At 40.6% G+C, this 21,350-nt stretch overlaps 1 protein-coding gene across 1 annotated transcript in view; it reads left to right on the forward strand.

Moving 5' to 3' along the window:
* Positions 1–1,187: 1,187 nt before the first annotated feature.
* HLTF (helicase like transcription factor) overlaps positions 1,188–21,350 on the forward strand; it is a 28,546-nt gene continuing 8,383 nt past the window's right edge. The window contains exons 1-19 of the mRNA XM_081190091.1: positions 1,188–1,347; positions 3,880–4,075; positions 5,326–5,492; positions 6,825–6,958; positions 7,160–7,257; positions 7,369–7,443; positions 7,580–7,771; positions 8,557–8,661; positions 9,890–9,923; positions 10,291–10,378; positions 10,696–10,772; positions 10,874–10,918; positions 11,408–11,491; positions 11,987–12,081; positions 13,137–13,280; positions 15,547–15,685; positions 17,726–17,861; positions 18,111–18,290; positions 19,898–20,022. Of these exons, the coding sequence (XP_081046217.1) occupies positions 1,328–1,347; positions 3,880–4,075; positions 5,326–5,492; positions 6,825–6,958; positions 7,160–7,257; positions 7,369–7,443; positions 7,580–7,771; positions 8,557–8,661; positions 9,890–9,923; positions 10,291–10,378; positions 10,696–10,772; positions 10,874–10,918; positions 11,408–11,491; positions 11,987–12,081; positions 13,137–13,280; positions 15,547–15,685; positions 17,726–17,861; positions 18,111–18,290; positions 19,898–20,022 (2,134 nt within the window). The 5' untranslated portion in view covers positions 1,188–1,327. The remainder of the gene's footprint in view (positions 1,348–3,879; positions 4,076–5,325; positions 5,493–6,824; positions 6,959–7,159; positions 7,258–7,368; positions 7,444–7,579; positions 7,772–8,556; positions 8,662–9,889; positions 9,924–10,290; positions 10,379–10,695; positions 10,773–10,873; positions 10,919–11,407; positions 11,492–11,986; positions 12,082–13,136; positions 13,281–15,546; positions 15,686–17,725; positions 17,862–18,110; positions 18,291–19,897; positions 20,023–21,350) is intronic.

The following is a 21,350-nucleotide window of genomic DNA, read 5'->3' on the forward strand; positions in this document are numbered from 1 at the left end:
TGTGAGACAGACAGACACACGCACTTTTTTATACATATAAAAAGTGTGTGTATATACATATGTTGTAAACAAAAATCTGCTCTTTTTCCCTTATGGGGTATCCAAGAGCCGATATAGAGTCCTTACATAGGTTCCTTATTGGTAGGGGAAAATAACAGAGGCCAACCAGAGAATATTGAGAAGCAAAGCAGCTAGTAAGCCTAATCTTTATTGATCTGTTGCAACAGGTTGCTCCCCTCACACGCAGGAAAGGAGGAACCGAGAACAATGGCACGCAAGGCCTTATATGGACTTTTGAAATTGCCACCCTGTAGATCAAGACCACCCCCAGAAACATCATACATACATCACAGAAGGGGTGTAACCTAAGACCCCTCCCACATACGTCAAACCCACATCACAGAAAAGGCGGTCTGAAACAGAAATTTGAATGTTGTTTTTCTCCTGTCGTTGTTTATGTCCTGTCTGGCAGGTTACTTGATTGGATTGCCTGGGGAGCCTGGCCAGTCTTTTGTAATGATAAATACTTAGTTCCTGGGCCATGTCACCGGCTCACACTCCATTCAAACACAGACATACCCTTAAGACATTGAAGGAAAAGACAATGGGGAGGCTTTTCCATTTTCCTTTGACCTTGCAGAGAAAACATTTGGTCAGTTTGGGACAGTGTAGGAATCAAAAATGGTTCCAGGTCGGTTTTCCTGTGCTTATCTATGTATGTGATTGGTTGGTACACTTATGAACATATAGCTAAGACCTCAAGATTCCTATCACACACACTTGTGGATTATCATTGTATATTGAAAAAACATGCACACAACTACAACACTCATCAGATTTCCATGCCAAATATAACATATTCAACACAACCGGGCATGCTATGAGAAGCAGTAACTCAAGCGCCTTAGCAAAAGTAAAAGACGCAGAAGGCGCGAAATCCATCCTTCGGCAATTACTTAGTCACGTGCGTTCCTTATTATGCTTTCAGGGCGCATGCTCTTTTGGTTTCGGAAACCCGAGCTGCCCCGCCCCCATAACCCCTCTCGCGCGGCGGGCCCATCCTTCCCGGCCTGCTTCATTGGACGCGCGGAAGCGAGTGACGGGTAAGAGCAGCCATTCGGCAGCGGGCGTTCTAGGTCGGCCCGCCCAGCTTCTTCGCGGATTGGGAGCTGCGGCTTCTCGCTTTAACCGGGTTGGCTGACTCTGGAAGCTCTGAGGCGGATGTGCAGGTTCTTCTCTCGGCGACGTTCGCGTGGCGGGCTTTTTCGGTCCTCTCGCTGTTGCGGGGCGTTGCCAGAGCGGCTTTTAGGAGTCCGGCGGCCGCGTCATGGCTTGGAGGTTCATGAGGTGGGGTTTTTTGTGGGGGGGGGGGCGGGTCCCTGAGGGCCTAGGCAGGGAAGAATTATAAATGGTACGAAGCGGGGAGGGGAGGGGGGGTCTTCCCGCGTCCACTCCCCGAAAGGAGGCCTTGACTTGAAGGGGCTGCAATTCCCAGCCGTTTCTGCCTCCGCCTCCCCTGCCGCTTTTGCACTAGGCCTCTCGGGTTATGGGGCCGGGACCGGTCGTGCTCCTTCTGCCTCTTTAGGCAAGACTTGTCCTGCTGGTTGGGGACTGGTGGAGAAGCTCTTCGGCTGCCTGGCGGGGTGTTGGGAGCGGTGCCTTGTGCTGCGGTCTTAGCCTGTAATTTGGTTTTGCATTATTATTATTATTATTATTGTTTAATTATTATTTAATAATAATATTGCTAATCAGGGCAATAAATATTTCAAAAATGCTAACAAGCGTCCAAGAGCCGCCTTCCCCCTAAAAAAGAAGAAAAAGGAAGAAAATGAATTTGGTTAAGTGCTGTGTTACTAAGCTAGGGTAAAGGAAAGGTCTGTGTCACAGAAACTTAACCTCGACCGATATATGTGCGCAAGGATGGTGTTTCCCGGGACTCTGTTTATATCATCAAGGACTTTGTTCTCATTCCTGGCCCTTGCATTTCCGGTTTGATCCACCTCTTCGCTCTGGCCTAATAATTTCTTTCTTTCTCACATTTCTTCTTCAAGTACAGTACACAGGAGCCAACTCCTAGGGGCCATGGTCCCTTTGCTCCCCCAATAAAATATTTGAGAGGGTTGCCCCCCCAAGTTGGTGGACCTTGCCATTCAAATGGGGTGGGTGAGCCGCATCATGTGGTCAGTAATATGGGGTGGTGCTTACCTGCCGCCCCCCAATATTTTATTCAACTTGGCACCCTTGTCCAAGTATGTTTGGTGCTGCAGCAACTACATCTTGGAAGTAACATTGATTCAGCGCTGACAGGCCCATTTCTTCATACCTGTGTTTGCCCTAATTGCTTATAAAAGCAGGATGTGTGTAGTTTGATTTTCAGAACATGAGAGGGAGCAAACCCTTCATCACATTCTTGGCACTTACCTTCTTATAGCTGCTGCTACTCTATCATCCAGTGTATTTCTCCCAAGTGTGCTTCTTGGTATCAACACTCAGCTGAGGAGAAAAGTGTTTACTGCACATATGCACACCCCTTTTGCTTTAAAAAGAATTGCGACCCACATTTTATACTGAATTGGGATAGAATATCTTTGTCATGTCTAGTTTGGTCTGTATAGTAGACTTAAGGCATTCAGAAAGGGGATCATAAGCATAGGATAGTGTAATTTTTGGAAAGAGTCACCATTTCCGGTAACAAGCTTATTTGGTCTCACAGTCCCAAGATTATTGTCTAATGTGGAACATATTATATTCCTTTCTTTGAACTCCTCATTCTTTCAGTACTGTCTTGAAGTACCGTATTTTTCGGCCCATAGGGCGCACCTAGTCCCCCCCCCCCAGGCGCGGGGCTGGGTCGGGGGAAGCCCAAGTTTCCCCCGGCCTCAGCCCCCAGAACAGGCAGCTCTCCACAAGCCGTGGGAGGGCTGCACGAAGTCGCGCAGCTCTCCCACAGCTTGCGGAGAGCTTCCTGAAGCCTGGAGAGCGAGAGGGGTCGGTGCGCACCGACCCCTCTCGCTCTCCAGGCTTCAGCGAAAGCCTGCATTCGCCCCATAGGACGCACACACATTTCCCCTTCATTTTTGGAGGGGGAAAAGTGCATCCTATAGGGCGAAAAATGTTTTAGGTTTTTTAACATTTTTGTTCCATAAATGGGTAGCAGATGGCGAGAGAGATTTGCCTAAGGTCTACACGTTTTGAATTCATAACTGATTGGAAGTTTGATGGGTAGGTTAATTGCTAGTGGGTTGGCTAACTGTTGACAAGTTTACCTTGTTGAGACAGTAGTAGCGATGGTGGTTATCTGAACTGCTTGTGCTAAAGGTTTCTTTGTGTTCTGTTTAATTTGTGTTCTCCCCACATTTGGGGGTGGGGTGGGGGGAGACTTTGAACTCACTTAGACACTTTCTCCCACATGTGTGCATGTGTGTGGGAGATTTCCCCCCTTTTTTTGAATTGCTTAAAAAGTGCCAACTTCAAAGATGTCAAACAAAGATTGCAGTATTGGTTGTTAAACGTGCACAAACCAAAGGTAGCTAAACGTTGCTAAACATGTACAAACCAAAAGGTAGTACAGATTAAACAACAAAATGTTACAGTGTGCAGCTCCTGGTCAGGGTATTGGCCTCTCCATATCCCCTTCTTAATTCCTCACCCTGCAACAGCCAGTCATTTGGGGTAGGTTGAAATAGATTTAAGCCTAATCCCAGCTGAATCAAAACATTTCTCCAGCAATGTCTTTGAGCAGCTTTCATTTCTGCCCATGAAGGTATTTCAAAAGAGCTCATATGTGTGAACTAGGAAGTGACCTATCAATTGAACACCCTGCCTCCAATAACAAACAATTCCAAATGAAGTTCTTTAAAAATTCTTTTTCCCCCCCAGCAATTTTGAATGGGAATTGGATCCTGATATATATGGAGATCGGCATTACAATGCTTTTACTCGAGAATTTTATCCCAGCCTAGAAGACCTTATGGGATCAGATGCTACTATGGTGACTGAAGAAGATACGGATTCAGCTATCTTATTTGGAACTCTGAGAGGCAATGTGGTTGGATTGCGGTATTATACAGGAGTGGTAAGTACAGGAGGAATACAAATTAGTAACTGAGAACTAGATTGCTTGAAAGGAAAAACTAGGTATGTTATATAAATTCTAGATAACCAGGTTGTTTGTACTCCCAGTAATGAGCAGAGGCGACTGAAGCATTAAGTAATTTGCACTTTAATTGTAATTCCGAGGTGGGGGGTAATTCAGGGATGGCTAAGCTTTGACAATGTAGTGTCCATCAAAGGTTGTTGGACTCACAAATCCCATCATCCCTGACCATTAGCCATTACTTGTGAATAGGATTATGTAGGAAAGGGGAAGAGTGATGGCACCGATGGGGGTATTTATATTGTTTGCCTTTTAAATAGCCCCACTCCTGTTTTACATGTGAACTGGGCAAACCCAAATTTAAAGTATGATTGCAAGTAGTCACATCATATGATGGGTTAAGGCTGTAAATAGATGTTCTTGATGGTGGTGCCTTGATTAGGGAATTCCCCTCTGTCTCAAATTCAGTTGAGGTGAGGTAATTAAATTTCTATAGCACCCTTCATCTGTAGATTGCAGGGTGGTTTGTAATATAAAAATCTTCAAGGTGGAACTTATTTTTGTGTGTATAACTTCATCCAGAGCTGTTCACTGAGCCTATTCTACAACAGATTTGGACCTTACTCTACTTCTGCGAGGTGACTGGTATTGCAAGCAAGATCCACACTTCCACTGTGTGTGTATCTTATATCAGATTCCCAATGTGTTAATTGTACAAAGAAGTGTATTTCTTTAAGTTGAAGCATTGTAGCATATTATAATGTTCCAACTTTGATTATACACTTGGGTACTGAGGCTAAAGACTGCTCTGAAGTTTAATGTACCTACCTGAAATGTTGAGGGAAATCCTCAATCCTTCTTTAGCTTATATATAGAATGTTTCTAGTACTGTAAAAACTTCCTGTTAGAACAAGGGCTTTTGCATTTTTCTCCAAAATGAATTGAACAGTTTCCACCTTCACTTCAAGTCAGGCTGTCATATTCAAATTCTTTTGCAACGTTAAAGAAATTTCAGCTGCTCTCTGAGCAATGGCATATGGACGATTTTATTACTTTGAAATTTCATTGTGTTTAATATTACTGTAAAAAACATTGGAAGCAAAAAATATATGGTGTAAAGGTAAAACTGCCTTAACAGTGTTTTAAACATATTTTGGTTGTATTTTGTATTTTGTGTATTTTATTGTGTATTTTCTACATTTTAAATAACGTGAAGGCTAATTTTGCAGGTCAATAATAATGAAATGGTTGCACTCCAGAGAGAGCCTAACAACGCATATGACAAGAATGCTGTAAAAGTAAATAATGCGAATGGAGACCAGGTAGGCCACATCAAAAAAGAGCTGGCAGCATCATTGGCATACATCATGGACAACAAGTTGGCAGTGGTGGAAGGGTAAGTATGTAAATGTAGGGCTATTTCCCCTGTTGTTTTCTTGAACAGCAGTCCATTGGTAGTAGTTAGTAAAAATAAATGTTTGCTACTGTTTACATGATGTGAATCATTCTGATTGTGCCACTAAAACTAGTTTCTAATAAATAAAGTGGGGTATCTGGAAGTAGAATCACAATTTACAGGAAGCAAACTCTATAAACTAAGAAGTCTCAGTATCTGATTGCTGGTTGTGCTGGTGGCTTATGTTGAACAGGTATAGTATAGTGTAAACAAACTCGCAAACATGAAGTGGTTTACTGAATCTGTCACAGATTGATAAGTTCATTGAGGTTTAGAACTGAGACCAGATATATAAGTAATAGTTATTCTACTATCTCTTGAAGCATTGCAGAATTAAGGTTAGGTTTTAAAGACCAAGGTTTTCCCTACCTTTGAATTTAATTAATTTTTGCCACTGAATTTCCATACCTTTTTGAAGCGTACTACTAACAAGCCGACAAAGGTCCCTATAGTTAAAGCCATGGCTTTCCCAGTAGTGATGTATGGAAGTGAGAACTGGACCATAAAGAAAGCTGATCACCAAAGAATCGATGCTTTTGAATTATGGTGCTGGAGGAGACTTTTGAGGGTCCCATGGACTGCAAGAAGATCAAACCTATCCATTCTTAAGGAAATCAGCCCTGAGTGCTCACTGGAAGGACACATCCTGAAGCTGAGGCTCCAATACTTTGGCCACCTCATGAGAAGAGAAGACTCCCTGGAAAAGATCCTGATGTTGGGAAAGAAGAAGGGGACGACAGAGGATGAGATGGTTGGACCGTGTTCTCAAAGCTACGAACATGAGTTTGACCAAACTGCGGGAGGCAGTGGAAGACAGGAGTGCCTGGCGTGCTCTGGTCCATGGGGTCATGAAGAGTCGGACACGACTAAACAACAACAACACTAACATATTGATTCTGCAGTAGTATTGTATATGTAAATAGTAGAAACAGGTGGTTCGCTTAATTCTCTCCACTCTTAAAATCAGCCCCCCCCCTTACCCCTTCATTCCCTTTCCATTGCATTCTAGGCTCCTTTTATAGTTCATTTTAGGATTGTGGTAGTTATAGGTAAAACTAGAACTGATGAGGCTGAGATTCAAATTCCACCCAAGTATGATGCTTACTTGGCAACTTTGGTCAGTGTCTCAGTCGAACATACCTCACACGTTTGTTGTGAAGATAAAAAAAACCCAGCTATTTGTGCGCACTTTATGCTGTCCCAGTGTTTTGGTTTTTTAAAAGGAAGGGCAGGGTATAAATGTAATAATGTAATGTTTTTCCTTTTGTCTAGGGTTGTTCCTTCTGGAGCAAAGAATACTTTCACTATGCCAGTACAGTTGAGTTTTTGGGGGAAAGCAGAAAATAAGCAAGCGGTTCTTGATCGACTAACAATGCAGGGCTTTAAATTAGCTCCTCCAGGAAAAAGTAAGTTAAATAAATATTTTATACATATACTTAATAGAAATTCCTTTAATCAAAACATGAAGCATTTCTTAGCTTATTAAACTTCTCTTCTTTTGGATCACATCAATCTCTGTAAATATAAAGCAGTTTTGGTCTACTGATGATGGGAGAGCATTTGCAGTCATTGATTAGTCCCCCCCCCCTTTTAAAAATGATACTCAGTTTCAGAATTTAGCGTTGGGACTAGCAAGAAATATGGCAAAGCTGGAAGAAGTTACAGTGCTCCGGTCCATGCTGCTGTACAAATGACAACTGAACAGGTACAATGCATGTTTGTTGTTAGAATTTGAGTTGCTGAACTTTAAACTCCTTTTAATAGGAGTAGAGCTTTGGGGTATATTACCTCGTCTAACTTCTCTGTACAATTCTAGCTCAAGACTGAATTTGACAAACTCTTTGAAGATCTGAAGGAAGGTGATAAAACACGTGAAGTAGAAGCAGCAAAGGTAATATATCCAGCATGTCACATTGATAGTGTGTTAGTGCACACGTTAAACACTGGCAAAATGCTAGTAAGTTCTCAGCTACAGGTTGTGGTTTCTGTTTCGAAAATTTGTATAATATGACACCTTAATTTTTCAGGCTGTTGTAACTCCATTACTTCCACATCAGAAGCAAGCTTTGGCTTGGATGATTTCACGTGAGAACAACAAGGAGTTGCCTCCATTTTGGGAAGAGAGGGAAAACTACTTCTACAATACAATTACCAACTTTGCTGAAAAAACGCGGCCAGAAAATGTTCTTGGAGGAATATTGGCAGATGACATGGGCTTGGTAATTGTCATATTAGAATGTTGCCTCTGGGAGCCAGTGTGGTGTAGTGGTTAGAGCAGGGGTCAGCAACCTTTTTCAGCTGTGGGCCGGTCCACCGTCCCTCAGACCATGTGGTGGGTCAGGTTATATTAAGAAAAAAAGAATGAATTCCTTTTCCCCACAAATAACCCAGAGATGCATTTTAAATAAAATGACACATTCTATTCATGTAAAAACACGCTGTATTAAGAAGGCGATTGGGCCACATCCGGCCCCCGGGCCTTAGGTTGCCTACCCCTGGGCTAGAGTGTCAGACTGTAACTGAGGAGATACAGGTTCAAATCCCTAGGTAAAGGTAAAGGGACCCCTGACAATTAGGTCCCGTCGTGACTGACTCTGGGGTTGCGGCACTCGTATCGCTTTACTGGCCGAGGGAGCCGGCGTATAAAGCTTCTGGGTCATGTGGCCAGCATGACTAAGCCTCTGGCGAACCAGAGCAGCACACGGAAATGCCGTTTACCTTCCCGCCGGAGCGGTACCTATTTATCTACTTGCACTTTGACGTGCTTTCGAACTGCTAGGTTGGCAGGATCCAAATCCCTACTCAACTGCAAAACTCGGTGGGTGACTTTGGGGCAGTCACTGCGTCTCACTTGACCTAATTCACAGGTTTATTATGACAATAAAAGTGGGAAGAAGCATGTATGCTTCCTTCAGCTCCTTTGAGGAAGGCAGTATAAAAAAGAAATAAATAATACAAACTTATCATATGAAACAATATTAATAAATTGTTCAATGTATTTTAGGGTAAAACACTTACTATGATAGCTGTGATACTTAGCAACTTCCATGGTGGCAAACCTCTTCCTGTTAGACAGAAAAGTGATCAACTGAAGATATTTCCTATTAAGGTAATTTACTGTTAATATCAGACCCCTGCTTGAATTGTATCAGTTCCAACTTCTCATATTTATAAGACAAAAATAATGCAGATATGTAAAGCAAGAAAGAAGGAATGATATGTCACTGATGTTCTTGTAGAATATTTGGTCTTGTTCTCTATATACAGTATATATGTGAATTTAATTTATTTGAATTCTACATGTTACTTGGACTTTTAGCCAAGCCATCCCTATGACTCAGTTTCTTAAAAAAAACAAAAATACCAAAATAAAAACTGTAAATAAAATGTGTTCTATCACCTCTTGTGCAGTAAGTTTTATCCAGACTACCAAAAGCAGCCCCAAAGAAAAGGCTCTTCAGAAGGTTCAGGATTTGGCAGTTTTCCAGAAGGAGGTATTTGTGTAGATATGGATCACTTCTGTCGAGAATAAGAGAGAGCAGATATAAATAGCCATGCCTCACAATTCTGTGTGTCCTGATTTCGGTGCAACTTAGCAAGTATAGGATTGCAGCCTAAATTATTCTGTAGGATAAGCGCCACATTTTGTCAGAAATTCTAGCAAAGTAGAAAGTGTCTCTAGCAGCAAGTGCCATCTTCAGTAATCTTTTTTCTTACAGGTTGTTCTCAAAAGTACATAGATGTATAAATTTACCTAGTTGCTAGTTGGCTTAGATTAGTTAACATTTGGGGCATATTGGAATTGTTTTGTTGCATTTCTGAACAAAAAATATTGTAATGCCCTAAAAATGCTATGTTTCTGGGCAACATGTCTGATGCATTCAGTATAAATCCATAAGGCCACTAGAGGGTGCTTCCTAAGTAGACACCATGTACCAACCCTGTACTGTACTACAAGAAAGAGACTTAAAATCTCAGAGAAAATGGTCCGAATGTTGCAATCTTCTGGAGAAGATGGGACAACAGCAGCCAATTAGAAAACAAGGAACAAATTCAAACAAACAAACTGTATTCTTAATTTACAGGGAGGATCTAAAATATACAGTGTTTTAGAAATTACAGCTTATTGTTGTAAATTTTGGGAAACCTAGATTGATTGATTGAGGTGAGTGTATTATCTGAATAACTGGAACTGTCTGAAGTAGTGGAAAATGTAGTAACTGGTACTTTGAAGAGCTGTGCTAGCCACGTGTTCTTTCAAGTATGTTTCCATAAGATTTGTTTTGTTTTTAAACTAAATTTTAGATGCCATTTCAGTGTGTTTATTTTTCTTTTAGAAATGTGTTCCTGCTGTGAAAAAAGACCAAGAAGGTAATTTTGATCTAGAAACTAATCACATTTGTTTTGAATTCAGTCAGATGACAACTTTCAGTACAAATTAATTTAATTTTTTTTTTTTACATTAAATATCCTAATTGATCACCAATAGCTTAAATTTATGACGTGTTGTGGAAGGGGGAATTATTGGCTTGCCTTTGTCTTTGCTTTTATTTTGTAATTATTTTTATTATGTATTTTCTGTTTCTTACACCATGATTTTAATGTTGTGAACTGCCCTGAGATCTAGTGAATAGGGTGGTATGCAACATTAATTAATTAAATTAATTAACTAATAATAAGTTGTTAGAGAAATCATGGAGTGTTTTTTTTGTTTTGATTTTTAATACTTATTGTTAAGCACCCAGAATTGGCCTGCAGCTGAATGCTTCTGATACAAAGGAGAGTGAGTCTCTTCCATCTCAGTCATCCAGAACCCATCCAAAGAGGTAAGCAGATTTTATCTGTTCTTATAAGTCAATTGCAAACTACTTCTGAGCTGTTCTCTTCCCCCTCCCCTGTGTGTGAGAGGAGGTGTTTCTTGGGAGAGAGGTTGCTTTCTGGAGTGAAATCAAATGAGTTTTTTAGATGTGCGAAACATGTTGCAAGGTTATCTTTATTCTGGCCCATTTGGTGACTAGCGTAATTTCTCTTCAATGCTACTGTTTGGTAAATTTATCTCTATACCCTATCAATCTAAATGATCAGTTAAACGCTTGTGAAATCCTCTATTCATTGTAATCCTTTTGCTTTCTAAATGCTTTAGAGCTATGGGCAAAAAGCCAAAGTATACAGTAAGCAGTGACTCAGAGCCCGAAGAGCAGAACACAGAAATAATGGAAAGTGAGCTTCACTTATTATTTTTTTTGGGGGGGGGTCATTACATTTGTTTTAACAACTTTATTGATTTCCACACTGTGTTAACACTTTTCTTGTTTTCCCAGCCAAAGTGCAAAAAATGCCTCCGGCAACAAGAAAGAGAAGAAAAGGTATGATGCTAGTACTTAAAAAATACTACTGTCAAAAATTTATTGTTCCCCCTTCCCAATAAAACCTGATAACAGTACCCTAATGAGACCTTTCTAACAGAGAGTGTGTGTGACTTTTTGCAAAACTTAACCATATGTGCATAACACATGGTTGTTGGCATGGTGCAAGTGAATGTGTGTTTGCACATTGTCATCATTCTTATGGATGCGCTGCTTTAGGTATTTGAATTAACTGGCCTGTGGTCTAGTTGAATCAGGACTGGCTCTAAGCTAGGAAGAATAATCTTTGATCTATGAACTGTAATATCTGTATTAATTGTGGTGGCTAAACCTATAGGTCTCATCTTCTTTATACCTAGAAGACAGTGCACGGATAGTATGTGTATGAGTTCTCACGTGATTGTATAAACAGATTATTTTAACTAATTTAAACAGGAACTTTCATTTTTCAAATGTATGTGACTATTTGGTTATAAAACATTTTCACAGCTTCTTGTGATATTCAAGAGGATAAAGCATTTGCTTCTGCTCTTGAGGAACCAGCCATTTCTTCAAAAAAGACAAAGAAAAAAGGTATCCAAACTATTAAGCTTTTCCTTTTACAATGCCACTTAACACGAAATGCTACACAGTATACTTTTTAACAAGCCTATAGTTGGGAAGGAAAGGAAGACACCTGAAACTTCTGGACTGATTGAACCATGTAAAGCAATGATTCCTAGCTGGTGGTATGCAGACCCCAGGGGCTTTATGTAACCCACCCAGGGGCTCTGTGGCACCATTAATATAACAAAAACTATCATAGAGGTATCAAAATTTTCAGAAGTAAGGGGTCCATGGCTTGGCTTTTGAAAAACAGGGGGGTCTGCAATACTTAGCTAATTGGGAACTACTGGTGTAAATGATTGGATTCCTATGCAGTAGTTAAAGCAAAAATGGGAATAATACAAACTTAGGATTAGAAATGATAGTAAATAATTGCAAATTGACTGGATACATCTAAAGAGGACTACATGGAAGTAATCACTGTGCAGTTACATTGCTAATTGTTGTTTTTCCTCTTCAAAGGTGTTGTTACTATTCAGCATAAGAAAAATGAAGGTGAAGAGACACTGGGGACAACACTGATCATTTGTCCACTTTCTGTCCTAAGTAACTGGATTGTAGGTGTTAAATTTAAACAATTGTGCTTTTCTAAGATAAAAATATGGCATCTTAACTTCTAAGATAAAAATATGGCATCTTAACTTCTAAAAAGAATGTTAAAATGAAGATATATGGGGATTAGAATTTTAATACAGCCTAAATGTTCATAACCAAGATTTAAAGCGTAATCATATTTATTCATATATTCTATTGAATTCATTGGGGCTTATTCTAAGGTAAACATAGAATTGCAGCCAGAGTAATATAATTTAAGACGGTTGATGATGAACCGAATGGGTTGGGTATTTCTAATGTTGACTGTGCCTCCAGCCTTGAAACTATAGTATGCAAGTTGCTCCCATTTTTTTTCAGCAGAACAACTTCCATTGTAGTCACAATAAATCTGAATTAGGCTTACTCTTACTGTGCTTTATCAGGAAGGGCTATGGCTTAGTGGTAGAGCATCTGCTTTGCCTGCAGAAGGTCTCAGGTTCGATCCCTAGCATTTCCAGGTAGAGCTGGGAGTGCCTCCTTTCTGAAAGATGCAGAGCCACTGCCAGTCAGTGAATATAGTACTGAGCTAGATGCCCCAAGGGGACACGGGTGGCGCTGTGGGTTAAACCACAGAGCCTAGGACTTGCTGATCAGAAGGTCGGCGGTTCGAATCCCCGCGATGGGGTGAGCTCCCGTTACTCGGTCCCTGCTCCTGCCAACCTAGCAGTTCGAAAGCACATCAAAAAGTGCAAGTAGATAAATAGGTACAGCTCTGGCGGGAAGGTAAACGGTGTTTCCGTGTGCTGCTCTGGTTCGCCAGAAGCGGCTTAGTAATGCTGGCCACATGACCTGGAAGCTGTACGCCGGCTGCCTCGGCCAATGAAGCAAGATGAGCGCTGCAACCCCAGAGTCGGCCACGACTGGACCTAATGGTCAGGGGTCCCTATACCTTTTTTTAGATGCACCAAGGGTTATGATTCCTATGTTCCTGACTGTAGTATAGCTTAGAAATCTCTTGACAGATGTCAGTTGTTGAGCCATCAGTTAATCGCAACCATCTGGTTAATTTTTATTTCAGGATCAGTTTGAACAACATGTGGATCCGGGTGTTCACTTGAACATTTACGTTTACTATGGCTCGGAGCGGAGCAAAGATCCAGCGGTACTTTCAAGACAGGATGTTGTATTAACAACTTACAACATTTTAGCTAGTGACTATGGAGTAAGTATGGTGAAAAGTTGCAGCAAGATAAAGAAAAGCAGTTTATACATCACAAATATTTGACTTTTGTTCTAAAATACAACCTAGTAGTCTTAAGCTTTTTTCAAATCAATGCCAAATGCTCCATTGTATTCCTTTTGTTTTTTTAAAACATGTAATCTTCTTTTCCCATTGTATGAGTCTTTAGTTAAGAACAAGCATATATATACGAAGGAGGTTTTTGTCTTGTAGAAGGGTGTCCTCAAACATAAACTGCCGTCGCTCATCTCCTATCATCACCCATGACCTCTTTCCCCAGATGAGCGCTGACAGCTACAGGGGCAGGGTTCCTCTGTGAATCTGCAGTTCTAAGCAGATGCACAGAGAAAATAGGCATTAATATTTTCTGGTGTCTCCAGTTGGTAGAAAGTGGGATGAGATGGCAAATGTTCTTTTTTACTCCTGCCCAGGTGTTTTAGTTTCTAATGGCTTCCAGTCACTAATGGTTTCTATGCTTTTATCTTGAAACAGTTTAATGTTGTATATTTGAGGTGTTCATTATACTCCAGCTGCACTATGATGCACTTTCATATAGGCTGTTATATTTTATTATACTGCAAGTTTTTTTGGGATTCTATCCAACTAAGTCATATTCAGAGCAGACCCACTGAAATTGATGGACGTGACTAACTTGAGTTCATTGATTTCAGTGGGTCTCCTCTGAGTACAACTTAGCTGGCTACAACTCTTGGAGTCTTGTTCTACCTGGCATTAAGTGCTTAAATTACTGTAATGGATAGCTTGGAAATAACTCGGATGTTATTCTAAGTCAGCTGTTGCAGAAGGAGTAGTAAAAATAAGTGAAATTCTGTACCTGGAAGCTCTCAAGGCTTTTATGTTTCCAGCTGGGCAACAGAAAGATAAACATTTGGTTCCTGCTCTTAGAGCTTGAAAATGATATCAGTTCTGAGAATTGCATACCTTTTAAGGATGTTCAGTGGAGACTGATCTTTGTAAATGTAGGTGTGGGCATTTAAAAACAGATCCACTGTGCAGTGGGTGTGCATGCCTTAAGTAGCAGTATAGAGGTTTAAAAGCACATGCTCAAGTAGCAAATCTTTTACAGCAGTTTTAAGTTGCAACTGATGTTTGGAGTGTGGGGGTGATTGCGGTGGAGAGAATACAGCTCAGACTGGATAGTAATACTGGGACTATGTGTGGTGGTGCAGTGCCTGCTGGCTGTGACTTTTTTGTCTGTTTAAGCAGCTGACACAATCTTGCCTTCCTCTGCCCATTTCTTAGGTGATGTTATTAATTGCATCTTGATGTGGGTGCTCACCCTTGGAAATAGAGTAGAAAACTTTGGTTTTTCTCATACAGCTCCAATGGAAACACTTGTAAAATACTGAGCTGTTTTGGCACCTGCTAAAAATGATTTTGTTTAGGCAAGCATGTCCAGTCATGTAAATTGGATGTGTAATTTATTATGCAATTTTATTTTGTAATGTGTGTGTTATATATATAAATTTGAAACTACATATTCTGTTTATGTTTTGATTTTATTTTTGGTCAACTTTATATGTTATGTAAACGGCTTAGAGGTTTAGCGATTGTAATCCTGTTAAATAAACAAAAGCTCTTTCTGGAGTGAAATAGGGCCTGTATTACACTTCCATTTTCTCTGTCCCTTAAAGACAAAACTCCAGTTGCTTAGCTGCTGCTTTATTTTAAATCATATGACTAACAGTTCTATTGATACGTTCTGATGACTGTCATGGGAATAAATTTAAGAAATCTGTGTAGTATCTGCTTTAGATGTGAACTGTAAGTAGAGCATGCTATATTTAAGCCATTCAAATAATTCCCCATATCTTACACTGTGTGTGTGTGTGTGTGTGTGTGTACATATACACACCTGTGATCTGGGGGCAAGTGTGGCCCTCCAGGTCCCTCTATCTGGCTCGTGGGGTTCTTTCTAGGCCACACACCCTCTGCACTTGCACCTTCCTTGAGTATTTTTATTGGTTGAAATTGTCCTTGTAATGCCTCTTGCATTAATTGGGTTGGATTTTCAGTGAAGCTGCAAAAGTGATTTGGCTTTGAGGCCTTCATGCACGCTTGATGTAGCTGACTTCCTCTATTCATCTTCATAAAGGTTACATATATTCTTCTGGAATAGAGAATGAAAGGAAAATGGTTTCTTTTAATTTTTTTAAGTCACTGCTTATTTTACAGAGTTTACTTATATCCTTAAAGTACTACAGCCATTATTAAAATTTTGTTCTAGGCCAGAGGTAACAGCCCTTTACACAAATTAAAATGGCTGAGAGTGGTGTTGGATGAAGGACACACAATACGAAATCCAAATGCTCAACAGACAAAAGCTGTACTGGACCTAGATGCACAAAGAAGATGGATTTTGACAGGTAATTATGCCAAAGGGAGAACACTGCAGCAATGTGTTAATTGACTATAAGAGTTATGCTTGTTGAACAGCTTACTGATTTCAGTAAGATTTTTCAACAGTACTGTGATGCATTATGTCTCTTAGTTTGTTTTGCACTCTGTAAAATTGCTTTAGTTAAGATTGTAGCTTGCTACTTGCTTTGGGGCATGTGTGTATGCACTCCTCCCTCCAGGGAGCATTCAGTTAGCAAATTTCAGCCCAGGCAGGAGCAATCAGTGCAGTGGGATAGTACTGCACCACCCTATTGACAGCACTGTTGCTTCTACTTAGCAGGATGGGGCAGGGCAGTAGCAAGGTCAGGGCTTGTATGGACAGATCAGCAGAGCCAATGTGGCACCCTGGGCTGCCACTCTGAACTGCTCCTGCACCATCCTGGCAAACAGTAGAGACCCCACTTTTGGAAGGGTGGCAGTGCAGCAGCACCCTGTCTAAGCTGCTCCTGAGCATGTGGAATTTAGCAGCATGTAAGAGATGCAAGAGCAGTTCTGCTAGGGATGCAACATCTGTATTTGCTTCCCTTCTGATCATACTAGCTGCTTGGCATTGGAGCCACCCAGAGAAGCAGCCAAAACTACTGTCCTATTCCAATGGAAGTGCTGTTTCTGCTTTGAGTGCCTGATGTTGCTCAGGGGGCGGTATGAATGTCTTTGCTGGAAAAAACTGCATTTGTAGTGCATATGCAGACATTTTCTCACTTTCAGATTGATAACTCTCTGAGAGCAAGCACCTTTTCGACTGTATTTTTCTGCTTGCCTCCAGCACTGCTTTTACTTTTCCAGTCATAAATTCCAGCTGCAAAAATGCAGCTGAAGTGGCTGCTTCCTGTTCTGAACAGTTCAATTGCTCATCAAACAGGGACGAAATTAGTACATGAACTGATGGTGTTACTGTTAAAACCCGATTTGAAGCCATGGTTGGACTAGATTCAAACTCTTATCACTGTTTAGTTTTAATGGACTACTGGGATCAAACCCATAAACTTAGATTAAAGAAAGCATCTCTCCCAGGACAGCAATTGTTCCTGGCCTTAAAGTTTAAATTTTCACTTAATTATACAATTGAATAATAGTTTGAACCGGGACACCTAGGCTAAGAAATGCCGGCCATCACACCCTTTTCTTGTGCCACAGCGTCTCCGACCCTCGGGGAAGCATTTATTGAGGACTCCGGGACTGGTGGGAAAAACAGTAGGCTGAAAAGTCAGCTTCTGCCAGCCCTGTTATATGGGCTGATGATCCAGAGATCCAGCCCATTTTTAACTTGCTGATTATAGTGGAGTACTGAGGTTGACATTAATATTAAAATGAAAATGCAGCGTTGTAAACAAATGCATCAATGCAGTTTAAGCCCAGGAATATTTATTTTCAGTGTAAACTCTTATTTTGATCAGGCTCTATGTCTTTTAGGTAATGACTGTACCTGACTAAAGATGTTTCGAAAGCTAAGCAAAGTAGATGCCAGAACTGTTGCATTTTGCAGTAGTGAGGGACTTCATTATTTACCAGGAGGCACTGCTTTTAAAAAACCATTTTTAATTCATGAAATAAAATCCTCAGGATCTAGTGCCAGAATGTGTTGATCCAAAACAATAATCGATGATACAGTCTTTCAACGATGTGTGGGTTTCCATCAGCCTGCAAGTCAGCCAATCATCTTAAGGCAGGTTCATGTAAATGTAACTTTATAGGAAATTAGCAAATGTTTTAATATGTGAAATTGATTTTTAAAAAACTTGCCTAGCAGAAGCTAACTACTAATGGTAGAGTGGTACTTAGCAATATTTTGGTGTGTTTTTTTTAAATAATACATAATAATATTTACCTAAGAATTCAAGCTGATACAATGATACAAATGCCAAAATAATTTTTGGCAAGTTTTTTATACTTGTACATGGATATTTTTTGTTTACCCAGTCTTTACTTTTGTTTTTGAGTGAATTTTATGTGGTGTAATCATAATGTGCAGCATGTTTTTGTTTTGTCTTTCTTCTTCCTTTTAGGCACACCTATTCAGAATTCCTTAAAGGATTTGTGGTCTCTTCTTTCCTTTCTAAAGCTGAAGCCTTTTACAGATAGAGACTGGTGGCACAGAACAATCCAGCGTCCTGTCACTATGGGAGATCAAGGAGGGCTTAAGTATAAAATATTTCTAGTTTCTTGTTTTCTAATACATATTCTTGATAAGTACATTTTGTAAAGATCAGTACAAAGATCAGTGGATTATACATAAACTGAATGATGTGTGAAGAATATAGACTTCATTTAAAGTTCTTTTAGTAAAATACAGAAAATTTTCAGTTTTCACTGGGTATACAAGACTGAGCGACTGAGATATAAAATATATCTGATGTTAAAGCCTCACGTGTGCTTCTTTTGTCTTGCTAGGCGTTTACAATCCCTAATTAACAGCATTACACTTCGAAGAACTAAAACAAGCAAAGTTAAAGGGAAGCCAGTTTTGAAGCTCCCGGAACGCAAAGTATTCATTCAGCATATTACACTTACAGATGAAGAGAGCCAAATGTATCATTCTGTGAAAAACGAGAGCATTGCTGCTGTTAAGAGGTAAATAGTGCCAGCTGTTAAGTGGAAGAACAGAATTCCATTAGGTTGCATTCAGTAATTGTAGTCTGATTTTTTATCTTGCATGTCTTATAATGCAATACTAAATACATCTACTCAGAAATAAACCCTGTTGGATTCAGTAGGACTTACCGTATTTTTTGCTCTATAAGACGCACCAGACCACAAGACGCACCTAGTTTTTGGAGGAGGAAAACAAGAAAAAATATATTCTGAATCTCAGAAGCCAGAACAGCAAGAGGGATCGCTGCACAGTGAAAGCAGCGATCCCTCTTGCTGTTCTGGCTTCTGGGATAGCTGTGCAGCCTGCATTCGCTCCATAAGACGCACACACATTTCCCCTTACTTTTTAGGAGGGAAAAAGTGAGTCTTGTAGAGCAAAAAATACGGTAACTCCAAGGTAAATGTATACAGTGGTACCTTGGTTTATGAACTTAATCTGTTCTGGAAGTCCGTTCTTAAACCAAAGCATTCTTAAACCGAGGCGTGCTTTCCCATAGCAGTGGGGGACTCAATTTACAAATGGAACACACTCAACAGAAAGCAAAACATGTTCTTATTCCAAAGAAAAGTTCACAAACCAAAGCACCTACTTCTGGGTTTGCAGCATTCTTAATCCAAGTTGTTCATAAACTAAGCTGTTGTTAAACCAAGGTACCACTGTATAGGATTGCAGCTCTGTAGATTCCATTATAATAAAACTCCATGCAATGCAATATTAAGACTCCCAAATTTATATATTTATTTTTATAAATTTTATTTTCAGTTTTCATATACATATTAGACTTCCCTTTCCCCCCTTTTGTGTCTTACTTGAATTTTTTAACTGCATTTTTCACATTACTCCTTTTTTAAGTTATTATCTTGATAATGCTTTTAACTGCTTGATTTAAGGTAACTCTACTAATGCATTTAATTGCATGCCATGATTTTTCCAATATTACACAAATGATCCCCACTCTTTTATTTATATGTGTGCGTGCGTGCGTGCGTGCGTGCACAATATTAAGACTCCCAAGTTTTTGGATTATGTAGAAATTTAACTATTCTTCCTTCAGTGGCCAGTACATTAGCTGTTTTTGTTGCAGCTGGAATAGTACTAACAAACTAATCAGATTAGTACTCATCACTCGCAACATGGATTGTTAAAAGGATGGTTGAGAAAACGGGAACATTTTCTACAACTGTTCAGTGACTGCTTGGTCTGTTATATACAAATAAAACTGCATTGTCAGGCAGAATACTGTTCTCAAAACAGGGCATGAGATTTTAACTAAGTGGCTCCTGATAATGCCATTGTTTTTCAGTCCATTATGGAGGGTTAAATGACATGGGAAGCAAAGTGGATACACATACATTTACACACCCCTTACACTGAGGTGCCTCATTTGATAGCCTGGATTGTAATCCTTGGTTAAGTTACTGTTTCCAACACTAATGGTATGGTAAATATGACCTAACAGATCCTGCAAAGTTCTCTAATTATGGCACAAGAGAGAATTGGGCCAGAATTCGGAGGATTTGTGGATCACAGCTCAAGTATTTAAACTGTAACACTTGATTTATTTAATGTCAAAATTATCCTGCAGGTATTTCAGTGATAGAAGTGTCCTGACCCACTATGCAGATGTTCTTGGTGTATTGCTCAGGCTGAGACAGTTGTGTTGTCATCCATGGCTCTGTACAAGTGTGTCCTCATCCAGTGATACAGAAGGTAAGTATTCCTATGTTCTTTTAAAAACATAGGAGACCTTTAATCTCAGGTGCTTACACTTCTTGGTTTACGGCGGTTGCTGATGATCCAAATGGGTTGGGTAGTATCTCTCTGCACGTGACTGAAGGCAAGAGAGCAAAGAACTCCACAGTAAAAAGTTGTGTGTCATCCTTGCTTCTATTAATGCACACCTGCCAGTTGTTTAGTGTTCAGATCTGTGTACCGTATATACTTGAGTATAAGCTGACTTTTTTAGCACATTTTTTATGCTGAAAAAGCCCCCCTCGCCTTATACTCGAATGAGGCTCCTTTCGGGCTGCTCCTTCCTCCTCCTCTGCCTTTGCTGCTGTCGGCGGCCGCGGAATGAGCAGCCCAAAAGCAACCCTTTCGGGCTGCTTGTTCTTCCTCCGCCACTGCTGCCACCAGCCTCTGCCTCTTGGCAGCACCCTAGGTAGGCAGGGGGACGGGAGGGGCTGGGGGGAGAGAGAAGCCCCCTCTGCCGTGTACGCATGCGCACACACGCACTCTGGCCCACCAGGAGGTTTGTGGTGTGGTGAACCGGCTTATACTCAAGTCAATAGGTTTTCCCAGTTTTTTGTGGTAAAATTAGGTGCCTCGGCTTATATTTGGGTCGGCTTATACTCGAGTATATATGGTAAGTGAATACTCAGGAGACCGGTATGGCTAGAGTACCAACCAGTTGCCCTCCACATGTTTTGGACTACAGCTTTCATCAGCTTCAGTCAGCATGACTGGTTGTCAGGGATGATGGGAAATACAGTCTGATTTCCCCCAAGATGCATTTTGCTTGATAAGTGTTGGCTCAACATAGGACAACTTCATGTACTGCATGGTCTAATAGTTCTTCCTGCAATCTGTTCTTTGGGTCTCCTAGCCTCCTAGCCTCTCTTACTTTGACCATCGTTGAAGCGAGATGAGGGAGGCAGGGGCCTACACTTACCGTATTTTCCCGTGTATAAGACAATGCTTTTTGCTTCAAAAAATTGGGTATCGTCTTATACACGGATAGTGAATTGGGGGGGGGGCGTGCAATTAATGGCAGCAGCAAGCGGAGATTGGCAGCAGCGATTGGTTGCTGTGGCGAGGTGTGTGATCGGCAGTGGCAAGCGATTGGCAGTGGAGGGCAGGCGGGTGAGTGATTGGTGAAAGTGACCCCCCCAAAAGCTAAACAACTTAATTTCGGGTTTAAAAAAATAGGGGGTGTCTTATACATGGAAAAATACAGTATATTTCGGTCTGACAAGAAAAACAAACTACTTGTTGTCAAAAAGAAAATATTTGCTAGAAAAAGTCAGTTTGTGACTAGT

This window comes from Podarcis bocagei (genome assembly GCF_964188305.1).
Source record: "Podarcis bocagei genome assembly, chromosome: 4".
Taxonomy (NCBI): domain Eukaryota; kingdom Metazoa; phylum Chordata; class Lepidosauria; order Squamata; family Lacertidae; genus Podarcis; species Podarcis bocagei.